General features: G+C 47.1%; 1 protein-coding gene and 1 long non-coding RNA gene across 3 annotated transcripts in view; one reads left to right on the top strand and one right to left on the bottom strand.

Moving 5' to 3' along the window:
* The window catches only part of dusp10 (dual specificity phosphatase 10), a 12,643-nt gene extending 3,403 nt beyond the window's left edge, over positions 1–9,240 (top strand). Inside the window, exons 1-4 of one of the 2 annotated variants that reach the window (XM_019857805.1) lie at positions 681–968; positions 1,795–2,624; positions 5,033–5,401; positions 5,483–9,240. In XM_019857805.1, coding sequence (XP_019713364.1) covers positions 1,841–2,624; positions 5,033–5,401; positions 5,483–5,748 — 1,419 coding nt within the window. In that variant the 5' untranslated portion in view covers positions 681–968; positions 1,795–1,840 and the 3' untranslated portion in view covers positions 5,749–9,240. Of the gene's footprint in view, positions 1–680; positions 969–1,794; positions 2,625–5,032; positions 5,402–5,482 lie in introns of those variants that run through there. The other variant, XM_019857806.1, reaches the window with a different exon arrangement.
* Positions 1–12,295, bottom strand: part of LOC109508022 (uncharacterized) — a 36,688-nt gene that overhangs the window by 7,733 nt on the left and 16,660 nt on the right. The gene's annotated exons all lie outside the window — the stretch shown is intronic.

Here is a 12,295-nt window from a genome sequence, read left to right as displayed (position 1 = left end):
TTTTGAATTGAACAACTGGGGAATAAAAAACTTTTGTTGGATATTCCCATTTGTGGTATGGAAATACACCTGTACATATATTACATATGAGAACTTCAGTGATTTTATCTTTCCTAGCACATTGCTAATCATTTTTTTAAGAATTCCAATTAAATAAATGACTGTATCACTTTGAAAAATGTATTCCTCGTGAAACAAAACAAAACACCTACAAAGAGGAAGTATAATACTCAATTTAGAATGTATATGTAGTTATGCAGTCACAGGAATATGCCACATGCTGTGGTTTACTTTTCGATATAACACGACTAAAAATAAATGTGACTTGTAACTGTGGAAAAAATGATTTCAGACATTTTCACGCCTACACAACGGACCGATACCACTCAAAATACTTTTTATGGCCTGATGGAAACTTAACATTTTCGAGCACGCTTCCTTTTTGACGAGCGGTACATGAATGCAGCGCCACTTGCGTTTTCCACACTGACGCGCGGCAAGTGAAAGCACCGCACCTTCTTCCTTTTTTTTTTTCTGAACTTGATCGCTGATTGGCTGCCCGTGACATCATCGCTGCGCGTGCGCGCGGCTGAAGGCAGTTAGAAGCCGCGGTTTTAAAGCGGCAGACCCTCTCCCATCCGCTCTCCTCCCCCCTCCTACTCCTCCTCTGGCCCAGAACCAGACGTCCCGGCTAAGGCCCCTCCCATTGCAGGGCGGGACCTCACTGTACCCAAAAGATACATTTAATATTAATGAAGTCGCGAATTGGCTCCAACTCACGTCAGTCCTGCTGCGCGACTACTGGAGGCTGGCGGACTTCCTTCAACACTATTTCTGGGTAACGGGGTAAAAGTAGCCCCCAAAAAAATGTTGCCGATCCACTGAGCGGGGACTCGCTGAATGGAGGCAGCCCCGTCATCGAGCGGACATAGTGAATTACTGAACCCCCGACAGCAACACACACACCGGTAAGCAGAAATCCGACGCAAGTTTGCCAATTACAAGTTGATGGAATGACCGCGTGGATTTCACAGTCTTACTAGCATGAGCGAAACCATCCTCGCGCAGCCGTTTCGGTGATATTTTGTGATGTTAACATGTTGCTTTTTAGAGTTTTAAGTTTGCAACGCGAGCGTTTGGGGGTACTGAATTCAATTATTTTGATTTCATATTGTAGCGGACGATGCTTAGGCGCTCATCTCTGTGTGAACCCCACGTTATATTCACAGCACGTCCTCATGGCGAGTTTCTTCAATGAATTTGTCCATGAATGATTTCTATTTGCTGTGCTGAAGGATGACCACGGCAGGCAGAGTGCATGCATTCATGCATGCACTCAAGCAAGCAAGCATCCATGGCGGTGGTCCTTACATAACGACCCAGGATGACAGGCTCTTGAAACGCTTTGCATTTGGAAGGAATTTACCGTCCATCTTGACGTCTCTTCACTTGTGGGAGAGATCAAACTGCAGTGTTGCAGTCTTTTCTGCTGTTATCTCACCAAAAGCAAAAGCTTGGGATAAGACATCATCAAATTGGCCATATTAAAAAAGCATGACGCTAACAAGAGGTTGATTCAAATTGAATTACCTCAAAGTGATTCACTTGAAAGACTCCGCTGTTTGTTCTTATTAGTGTGGGTGTTGCCACTTGTAATATTTGGCTTCAGGAGCCGCTGTTGATCACATAGGCTCGCGTGCTGATTCACAGTCTTGAGCTCGCTGTGCGAACGCACACTTGGTTGAACCGAGCGAGGCCTTGAAAATCTTTTTTTTTTCTCCCTTCCGGCGTCAGAGCGGCGTGTTGAGTTCTCCGTAGACGTCCAGCCCTCGGCCTCCCCATGCCTCCATCTCCCCTCGACGACAGAATTGTGGTGGCGCTGCCAAGGCCGATCCGACCTCAGGAACTCCGACTGCGACTGGACACCAGCTACCTGGATTCCATCGCCTCCACCAGCAGCGACAATACGGTCCTCAGCGCCACCGTGGTGAAGATTCGGGCGACGGCCAATCTTGTGACGTATATGCCCTCATCCAAGGGTTCCACGCGCTCCTTGTCGTGTGGATGCAGCAGTGCCAGCTGCTGCTCTGTGACCACCTATGAGAAGGACAGCCCCAGCCTGAACCACGGTCAGGTGAGCGCCAGCAGCCCCAACCTCAGCTATGCCGGACCCCCTATGCTCAGCAACCACGAAGCGTTAAGCGCCTCCAGCCACGCCCCGGGCGCACCAAAGGCGCACCCGTCCACCACTGTGAGACTCATCCACCCCAATGAGCTGGCCAAGCGGATGACCTGCTGCCCCATGGGTCACCCCGTCGGGCCCGTGCCGGTCATCATCGACTGCCGGGCCTTCACGGAGTACAACAAGAGCCACATCCGGGGGGCGGTGCACATCAACTGCTCTGACAAGATCAGCCGGCGGAGGCTGCAGCAGGGAAAGATCACTGTGCTGGACCTCATCTCCTGCCGGGAGGGCAAGGACTCGTTCAAGGGCATTTTCTCCAAAGACATCGTGGTCTACGACGACAGCACCGCCGACCCCAACAGGGTGGCGCCCTCGCAGCCTCTCCACGTGGTCCTGGAGTCGCTGAGGAGGGAGGGCAAAGACCCCATCGTTCTCAAAGGTGAGTGAATTGGTCGAGGCGGGGCAAACGGCAACGCAGGGCGGGCCGGGAACGGAAAGGGGGGGGGGGGCTTTCCAGCATATGAAGGGATTGAAAGTGCAATTTCACGGGACTTAGTTTGACTCTGGGGCCACTAAATCATTCTCGACGTCCGAGAGCATTGAGCGGTTTCGCAGCACTCGGAGCTTGAGCGCCAATATCAACCGAGACGAAGCCCCGAGAGTTTGCATAATCGTGTGCGGTGTTTGTGTAAAGCCTGTTAAACTTTGACCTTTAGCGCTCTGATCAGCTGACCGCGGCCTGCAGGCAAATGGCTCGTTTAATCGCGTGGAACGGCGCAGCGTAAAATGACTTCTTGAGCGCCCCGCCTCACGTTCGCATTCTTCACCAGCGCTCTCGCGTTTACATTCTCGTTGACATCAATTCAGAGGAGTGCGTGTGTGTCTGTGAGATGGGACCTTGTGATTTCCCAGAAATGTTGTCGGAGTGAAAATTTTGAAACTGGTAAAGGTTTCGGCAGTTTATGTGAATAAAAAATGTCGCATCGTGATGTACATCTGCACACTTCCTGGTTAAATTGTTGACGAGTCATCAATGTACACAATCATGAACGTCAATCTGTGTCTGGCACGTGATGGTTAGCATCAGTTATTAGGAATAACATAATTCGGGGTGATTTGAGTCAATATCAGAAATGGATATTGAACCGTAATCCATACCCAAGAATTAGCTTAGCGTGCAAAAGTTTGTTCGGATGTTCGTCTCTTCGCACCCGTGGTTGAGATTGCTCCTTCTTTTGGAATCGGGGTCTCCAAAAAAGCCAAAGAAAAAGCTGAACAGGTGATCCTTTGCGATGATATGCTCACACGCTTCCAACACAACGTCAGTTTTCTGTAATAACTCTTTTTTTTTTTATTTTTTATTTTTTTTTTATTTATTTATTTTTTTTTATAAAAAGCTGGCTCTCCATTGCAATCATCCGACACGCAATCAGAACCGCCTCCATCCTTAGGACCGCAAAACACGTAACCTCTCTTGTGGTACATGAATATGGGAATGACTGACTTCCTGTTTTCATCTCATGGGTGATTCGCACATACACCCCCCCCCCATCTCATTATTTTTTTTTTCACAGGCATGCAAATGTCCTGTACGTATAACACTGGCACTGCTTTCACGGGCAACACTGGAGGCGAGCGAATGACGTCTTGGTTGACCGATTTTTGACCTCGCCTTCAACTAATCAACTATTCTCTATCAAAGACCCGACACGGGACGCGGGACACTCGGCTGCCTTGCTTTGAGACTTTTCTCTGAGGCCCCAAAAGCTCCATTCATCATTCGCCGTCCCGAGCACAGTGATGAGATTCACATGAGGCTAAAATTAAACGGGAGCGCTCGGTTTTATGAAACGCGCGCTTAAAATATTTGCCGTGGATTGATTGCGTTGCCCGCCCTTTCCGAAATGAAAAGCACCGTGCTTGGGTATGCTCCCCATGCGGGGATAAAAGCGGATTCAGTTTTGACCTCTGATGTAATGCTCATCTGAAGTCTGCAGGAAGCACACAAAATCAATATCGCAATGTATAATATCAATTTCTCCGACGCAAGCTTGAAATAATCCATATCAGGGAGGCGGAATAGAAATTTGATGACACTCTTCACAAACACAGCAATTAGACAGCTTGATATGGGACGGAGCATGTTAAAAAGAACTGCGAAGACTGTTTGTGGGCAAACTATCGCGATGCTATTCTATGTTGTTCTACCCCAATTAGCAGGTGACATTTGTGCATGCGTGTGTGTGTGTGTGTGTGTGTGTGTGTGTGTGTGTGTGTAAGAGAGCGGGGGAGATGTATGACAACCATAAAGTAACTCGCCACCTGCCCAGGCACCAAAAGAGGAAGCTGCAAAGCTGTGCAATGACCTCGCATTAAATCATGCATCAATTATTGCTCTGTGAACAATATGTGCACTGACAATGTGTGTGTGTGTGTGTGTGTGTGTGTGTGTGTGTGTTTCCACACGACTCGACGCTATTACGGGTGACAGGTGCAAACCAGTTATATAGGGGGCAAAAGTTCAGCGACGGGCGTCGTAAAAATGGTGTCTGTATTAGCCATTGTCCGTCAGCTATTGTGGCAAAATTTCCCCCTCCTAAAATACGCTCCGATATGCTTTGCGTCAACAAGAACTACACGTGTTGCGTCGAACGATCGTGCCGAAGAGGAGCGGTCGATTTTTTTTTTTCACTAAAGTTCACCGAGTGTGACGAATCCCGTGAAATCGGGAGAAATGGGCGTCGCCGAGGTCAGCCGGAAGAAATGCACTGTAATTAAAAGCGAGAAGAAGAGGCAGAGAAGATCCCCAACTGAGCTCCGCTAACAGTCGTCGTCGTCGTTTTCCAGGAGGCCTTAGCTGCTTCAGGCAGAGCCACGAGAACCTGTGCGACCACTCGCTGCACCTTCACGAAGGTCCGGACTCGGGCGCGGCCGCGGGCCTCTTGGGGGCGCTACCTCACATCCTGCCCTCCACTCCGGACATCGAGAACGCAGACGTGACGCCCGTGCTGCCCTTCCTCTACCTGGGCAACGAGCGCGACGCTCAGGACATCCACTTGCTGCAACACTTGAACGTGGGCTACATCCTCAACGTCACCACCCACCTGCCGCTTTTCCATTACGACGCCGGCCTGTTCGTCTACAAGCGCCTGCCCGCCACCGACAGCAACAAGCAGAACCTTCGCCAGTACTTCGAGGAGGCATTTGAATTCATTGGTAGGAAAACATCGACTCGGATGGAAATCGCGCTACATAGGCCTGACTTGATTTTCATGACACTGTTTTTTTTTTTTCCAGAGGAAGCACACCAAGCCGGTCTGGGCCTTCTGATCCACTGCCAGGCCGGCGTGTCTCGCTCCGCCACCATCGTCATCGCCTACTTGATGAAGCACACTTGGATGACCATGACGGACGCGTACAAGTTTGTCAAAACCAGGAGGCCCGTCATCTCCCCGAACCTCAACTTCATGGGCCAGCTGCTGGAGTTCGAGGAAGACCTCAACAACGGAATCACGCCACGGATCCTCACGCCAAAGCTCACGGGCGTGGAGACCATCGTCTGAAGTGTTCCAATCGCTCATTGGCTCGTGAGTAAGCCGCTATTTTGATTTTTTTTTTTTTTTTTTTGTTCCTTGACTCTCCCCTGCTCCCGAGTTCATCTCGGACTCTGCGGAGTGCCAAAGCCGTGCGTCAGCAAAAGCCGTGGGTCAGAACTGATGAGAAATGCCAAAAATCTCCCTACTGTTTGGACCTGGCTGACATCCCGGAGGAGAGCGAGAGTTGAGATGTTGAGACAAGAGCGAGAGAGAATGTCTCTCGCTTGGAAGCTTTCCATACGGGCCTGCAGAGGAGCAAAGCGTGAGACGGGAGAAGTTCACACTTCGCACTGTGGGCACACATGTTGGCGGAGCTGGCCAATGGTGTTGCCAGTCATTTAAAAAAAAAAAAAAAAAGAAAATAAACAGTTGAAGACACGTCTGGTGTGCTAATGTTCTATTTTTATACAGCGGTGACCATGACAAGCCCACTATGGCTTAACTGTGCAATAATTTCTGAATGGAATGCAATCTTGATCTTCTGTGTGTGTGTGTGTGTGTGTGTGTGTGTGTATATATTGGAAACGTTTCCAGCTCTTTGCTGAATATCGCTGTCATGTCATTCATACCGTATATTCATGTTGCGGGTGCAATGCTGATTAGGGATGGGCGCTACATTTCCTCGATAGACGGCGGGAAAACATTTGTCCTGCTTCCATACCACAATCGAGCTGCTGACTTGCTCTTTCGAGAGCAGAACGAGGCTAAATTCTGGTTTCAGCCAGTCGCGTTCTACATTTGGAAGATTTTACATATGGAAGATTAAGAATGCAACCAAATTCTTGAAATTGGTCGAATCATCCATTGTCATGCCCATCCCTAATCGTTACAGGAACACGTTTTCGCCGTGGTTCTCAACTGTCGTCACCCCGGAACCTTCATCGTTTCAAAGTCACGGCTCACTTTTAGAGAAGGTAACAATAAAAATAGCCTCGGACAGATGTGAGGTATGTTTTCAAGCATATTCCTTGGCTATGAAGTCGGCTAGCCCAGCGGCTGAGCTGTACTGGATTATTTACGCGTAAAGTGTTGAAAAGTACAGTGAAAAAAAAAAAAAAAGGTGGGTCGCATTTTCTCAATTTTAGTTCGTCAAGCGAAGCGGTGGCACAAAATAAAAACATCTGGATCGAGATTATGTTTTTTAAAGTAGAAGTGTAGTCTGCTGAAAAATTGTATTTGGGTCCGGATGATTCCATTTTGGACAGCCACGCCCAAATAAGACTGAATCGAGTCAACAAACTTTTTTAAATGTAGTCGTTAAGGGCACGCTTCCTGTCTGAACTTCCAACGTCTCTGTACCGGACAGAAAAATACAAATACCGCAGTAATGTGACTTAAAAGGGGGACTTTTCCAACTTCTGATTCAAAGTCTTTTTTTTTTTTTTTATTTTGTACTGTGTCGCAAAACATCATTTTGAAGATACGAGCCCTCGTAAGTCAAGATACCTCTGCTCAAATTATTATTATAATTTTTCTGCGATCCACCCAAAATGGTCTGTGACCATGTTTGGTTCCCGGCCCACCAGTTGAGAATCACATTTGTATCTTTTGCCAAAAATCAACAAAACCACATTCACACATGGGGAAAAAAAAAAAAAACTGACAGGACATAAATTGAACCTAAAACAGGGCTACGGGTGATATTTTTATGTAACAGAATAGATGTTTTTCACTGCCTGCTTTTCTTTTCTTTCTTTTTTTTGGCTCCTTGTCATCTTCGCGCTAGCTATCTTGTAATATGCCCTTACTGAGTGTGCGGCTATTCTGCCGAATATGTCTCTTAAGCCCTGTCATGAGGAGTTGCGGTAATACACGGTGTAGCAGAGGTGAGGCGCCCACCTCAAATGAACGCAGCCCTTCCCCGCCAAGTCTGGTGTGACCTTTCGACCTTTTGACACGAAGCTACGGCCGAGCGAGCGTTTCCGCCTGGCGTAGGCAAAATGTCGCTTTTTCGCGCTGTTTCTAGTGCCTCGTTCAAATGCCTTAACTCGTTTGGGGATGGATGCGCCCGCGGCGGAGGTTTTCACCCAGAGCTTTTTCTAAGTGCGGTCTCGGTCTTCTTGCCCTTTCAGATGAAATTATTTTGAATTTTGTTGAGCGATATAAGCCGCCGGATGTGTCCTTCCGTGACCCGTCTTGACAGTCTTTGTCATTTGCATTTCGAACTCAAAATGTGGCCAGGATATGAATCATCTAGGGCTTGACTGTAATGTAAATGTGAGTCATGGGAAAATGACGAAGTGTGAATTCAACTCGATGCTATATAATATGCCCACGTCCAAAGTTGACCCTCAGCCCACCGCGTCTCAATTTTCACACTCATTGCGCATGAGGTTTTTTTTTTTTTTTTTTACTTCCTGCCTTGGTTAGGTCATTACCGGAGTTGGTGATGGAAATAGACTTTTAAGGTAAAATACTGAACACGATGACACTATCCTCAACAACAACAACCGCCCCCCCCTCCCCAATCCCCAAGTTCCATATTTCCTGGTGAAAAATTCACGCTATGCAAATGGGAAACGTTGCAGGTCGTTTGTACAAAGTAGTCAATTGTGTTTAAGGGATGCTGGCGCAACTCTTGGGCGCGCGAAGGACAGTATGCAATTATTTTGTTAGTCCCTTTGAATTCAAGTGCGTCGACGCGTCCTCACGTTGTATCGCGGCGTCTTGTCGACATGGCGCTGCGTAACTCGGAACCGCTTCGCACGGTTGGAGCTTCGGCATTTATCTTCAGCCATCAGCCTCGGGGCAGAAAAAAAAAAAATACGAGAGCTTGCCATCCTGAGCCAATGTTATTTACGAGTACAGTAATGTATGCTTTTGTTTTGCGACACATTGTTTTGTTTTGGGTATGCACTGATCTATATGACAATGTAAACAGTGTAGTGTACATTGCAGCTATCAGCTTGAGGCGACGAAGGACGCCATTTGCTCCTGCTGTGTGTGAGGGACTCGCGCGGTCCATCTGGTGCTGTCTTTTTAATCCCGCAATGCTTGTTCTTTTTCTTGTAATGATTTTCGTGTCCATAGCTTGATCTTTCTTTTCCTGCCTCACAACAATATCATGTAGAGTCTCTGCTTTGGGCTCAGAGGCTCCATGAGAATGATTTACACATTTCTATCCCCCCCTCTCCCCCTTTTGTGTCAACTGTCAAGAATATTCAGTACAATATGTGACTATACAGTATCTATTTTCTTTGTATGCGTACATTCGGACTATTTTTGCACTGACCTATGGACAGATGGATTTATTTTTCTCCACAAAAGGGTGCTATTATAACGGAGGCCTTCTCCCTCACCTTTTTTTTTTTTTTTTTGCATGACTTGCTCCGAATTCGTCCACTTGTCTGTCATCCCTTGGACTTCGACGACTGCTCCTCCTCGAACGGTTACCACTGAAGCACTGTAATTTTTGTAATCTCTACTTGTGAGCTTTGAAAATAAACAGGGAGGCTTCGAGTTTGGTTTCTCACCCCCCCTTTTTTTTTCTTCTAATTATCAAAGAAGCTCAGACCAAACTGCAGCTTGTATGTGGCTTATTAAAATGGAAGATGTAGACTCTGTAGCATTCTTTTTTTTTTTTTTTTTTTTTTTTTTTGGGCCATCTCTAAACTCCCATAAATTCCGTGTCATTTAGAAATATTCAAAATGTCTCAAACGTACGGTGTTGCCTCAACAGTTCACTTTGGAATCGAGTTTGGGTTTAGTTTATTGTTTCGAAAAAGAGTGCCAAAGAGCGGTTCCAACATATTGAGTTATTTGGCGAGAACATTTTCTTTTTTTTTTCTTTTTTTTTTTTTTGCGCTGAAGTGACAGGTATTAATTTTCCCCCCCTTTGGGCAAATGGCCAATGCGTAGATGCCGCTTCCAAGACGCGGGACATTCCCAAACGTTGTAAGCCTCAATAACAACAACCCAAATGTAACAGCATGTATTTCGAGAGAAAGCGATATCGCCCTCGTGAAACGTGAGCGTCTTCACGGCACGACTTGAGAATGAGCTGCGCTCCCCTCTTTTTTGGAACATGTGTCACGTCGCTGCCGGGCCTATATTTATTCAGGCGGTGGGGGAGGGGTCGCCGGGGTCAACATCCCACCATAGGAACAGGCACCAAAATAGTGGTTAGCGTTGTTACTAATTACGATTTGATGAGCGCCCCGCCTCATTAATCCTTCCCTATCAGCACTGGGCAGGCTGGCAGCCCCAGAATAGAACTGATCTTTCCAGCGAGCCCCACATGGACGTATTAGGCAAAACGGGCCCGAGAGGAGGGCCTACCTTTTCCGAAACACACACACGCATGCCGACACACAAGCGTGTGCATGACCTCACAACAACAGAGGACGCGGTGAAATGAAACAGAGGAGCTAGCTGCGTGAGGCCCCGGGACGGCCGCGCTGGTTATCATCAAAGCAGCCCCCCTCGCACCCAACCCAGGAAGACGCGCTCATACGACGTGGCACGCTACATTCCGCCGCCTCAATTTTGCACTTTGACACAATGGCTTTTTTTGGAAACGCTCGCGATCCAATAAACACAGTGCCCTATTTGTAGTAAGTGTAAATGGTCCCCATTTTTTTTTTCTTCTTGAATATTTATGACGAAAGCTCCACCAGCTGATGTTGTAATGAAGCCGCGGCAATGATGTCATTGGCAGCGCCCTGGAGCAGGATTCCAAAACGTTTTCATTTGACCGATGAGTAAAGTATGCAGTCCATTCTTGGAGTAAAAAAGGGAGTAAGGAATGATTCCAAAACATAGCCACCGCCTCACTCCCACGGCAAGTAAAATGGCAAATCGAAGCAAGGTTTTCTTGGAATGAGATGAGAAAATACACGCCGACCGTCACAACCTAATGAGATTCGGCCATCCATTCATCCATTTTCCATACCGCTTGTCCTCATTATTGTCACGGGCTGGAGCCGACCCCGGCTGACCTCAGGCGAGGCACACGGTACATTCGAGCGGTGTCGCGCCAATCGCAGGGCCCATGTAGACAAACTAACACTCACACACACACACCTAAAGTTCCTGTTAAAAAAAAAAACTCAAATGTCTTCTCAATTTGGCACAACACAAACAAGAGGATCCAGAACAACCATGCCAAATATGAATGATCAAAATCGTTGCCAGGTATGTAAAACAAGGCTGCAAAATATATTCCACTGGGCTTTTCCATGCCGCGACAACGAGGCACTCTAAAGCGGCTCAACACCCTCACAACTCCTGCTCACCCACTAGCTGTCAAGTCAGATTTAAAATAAAAATAAAAAAAACAACATACATCCAGGATATTGTGTATCAATTATTTGTGACACTTGCTTTGTATCTCTCCCATGTACAAATCAGCACCGAAACTTTTGATATTCACCAATAGATCATTGAGCAGCATTACGTAAGCTCCCGTGTCTGTTGTGCTTTTTGTTTTGATCCCCACGTTTCATTATCTATGCGCGCATGCATCTAAATAAAGCAATGAGCGGGCATGTGTGTGGATGAAGACCGCTGACGCAAAATCGACTTTGAAAGAAGAGCGACATCATCGGCTGCGTTCAAGGACAGAGTCTTGAATGAGGTTGCGGTTACCATGGAAAAAAGTCTCATGGCACGGCACCAAGACTGCAACTTAATGCACCAGCAAAATGGGACAAAAAAAAAATAACTTGACGGATATATTAGATCACTCGGTTTCGGGTGCGAGTTTTGCACGAGCAAGACGACATTTACAGTTCGAGGGGTAACTGGTAGGGGTATCTCCAGTGATGATGTAACACACCCTGGCAGGAACACGATTAAGTCCGAAATGGGCAGAAACAGTTTGTCTGTCATTTTTCAGCAAGCCGCAGCAAAGGCATTTGGGTTTTCGACGGGCTGAGTCAAACTCAGACCTTATCGAGGATGCATTTTTACCCGCTGAAAAGACGACTACATGAACTGACGTTCTGGAAAAGCACCACAAAAAGAAGAACTTGTCTTATGTCTAACATTTGATGTCATACCTCAATATTTTTAGTCTCCTGCCCCAAAAAAAAAACAAAAAACAATTGGCCACGCTGTTCCAATACATTTGGAGGAGAGTGTCGCTTGATGACCGGTAACGGCGCAGCTGTTGTTTGTGAGGTCGCCGAGGAAACGGAGGTCATTAACGGCCCTATCGAGTTACATGACGTTACATCCGAAACCTCCGCGTCTTGGGAGTCAGCGACCCTCAACTTTGCACCGCACCTCACTGTCTACCTATCGTGACTCAAAGCGACCGACTGCATGCGGACGGCATGTGTGCGCTAAAAAGGTCAAATCTGTTCGGACTCACGGGAGCAACCCCGAGCTATATTTGTCCCACGATGGCTATCAAGGAAAATATAGACATAGAGTAAGTGTTTTGGGACGGTTACGGTGAGCGAAGAGACCAAATAAAATGTTAGTTATCCGCTCCCACATGCTTGAAACACATTTACACTTCATCATAGTCAGTATCTCTAAAAATTTCCATGTTCGCCCATAAAATTTGGGA

This window comes from Hippocampus comes, unplaced genomic scaffold (genome assembly GCF_001891065.2).
Source record: "Hippocampus comes isolate QL1 unplaced genomic scaffold, H_comes_QL1_v1.1 scaffold154, whole genome shotgun sequence".
Lineage (NCBI taxonomy): Eukaryota > Metazoa > Chordata > Actinopteri > Syngnathiformes > Syngnathidae > Hippocampus > Hippocampus comes.
Note: the sequence above shows the minus strand (reverse complement) of the source record. Positions and strands in the feature narration are given on the sequence as shown.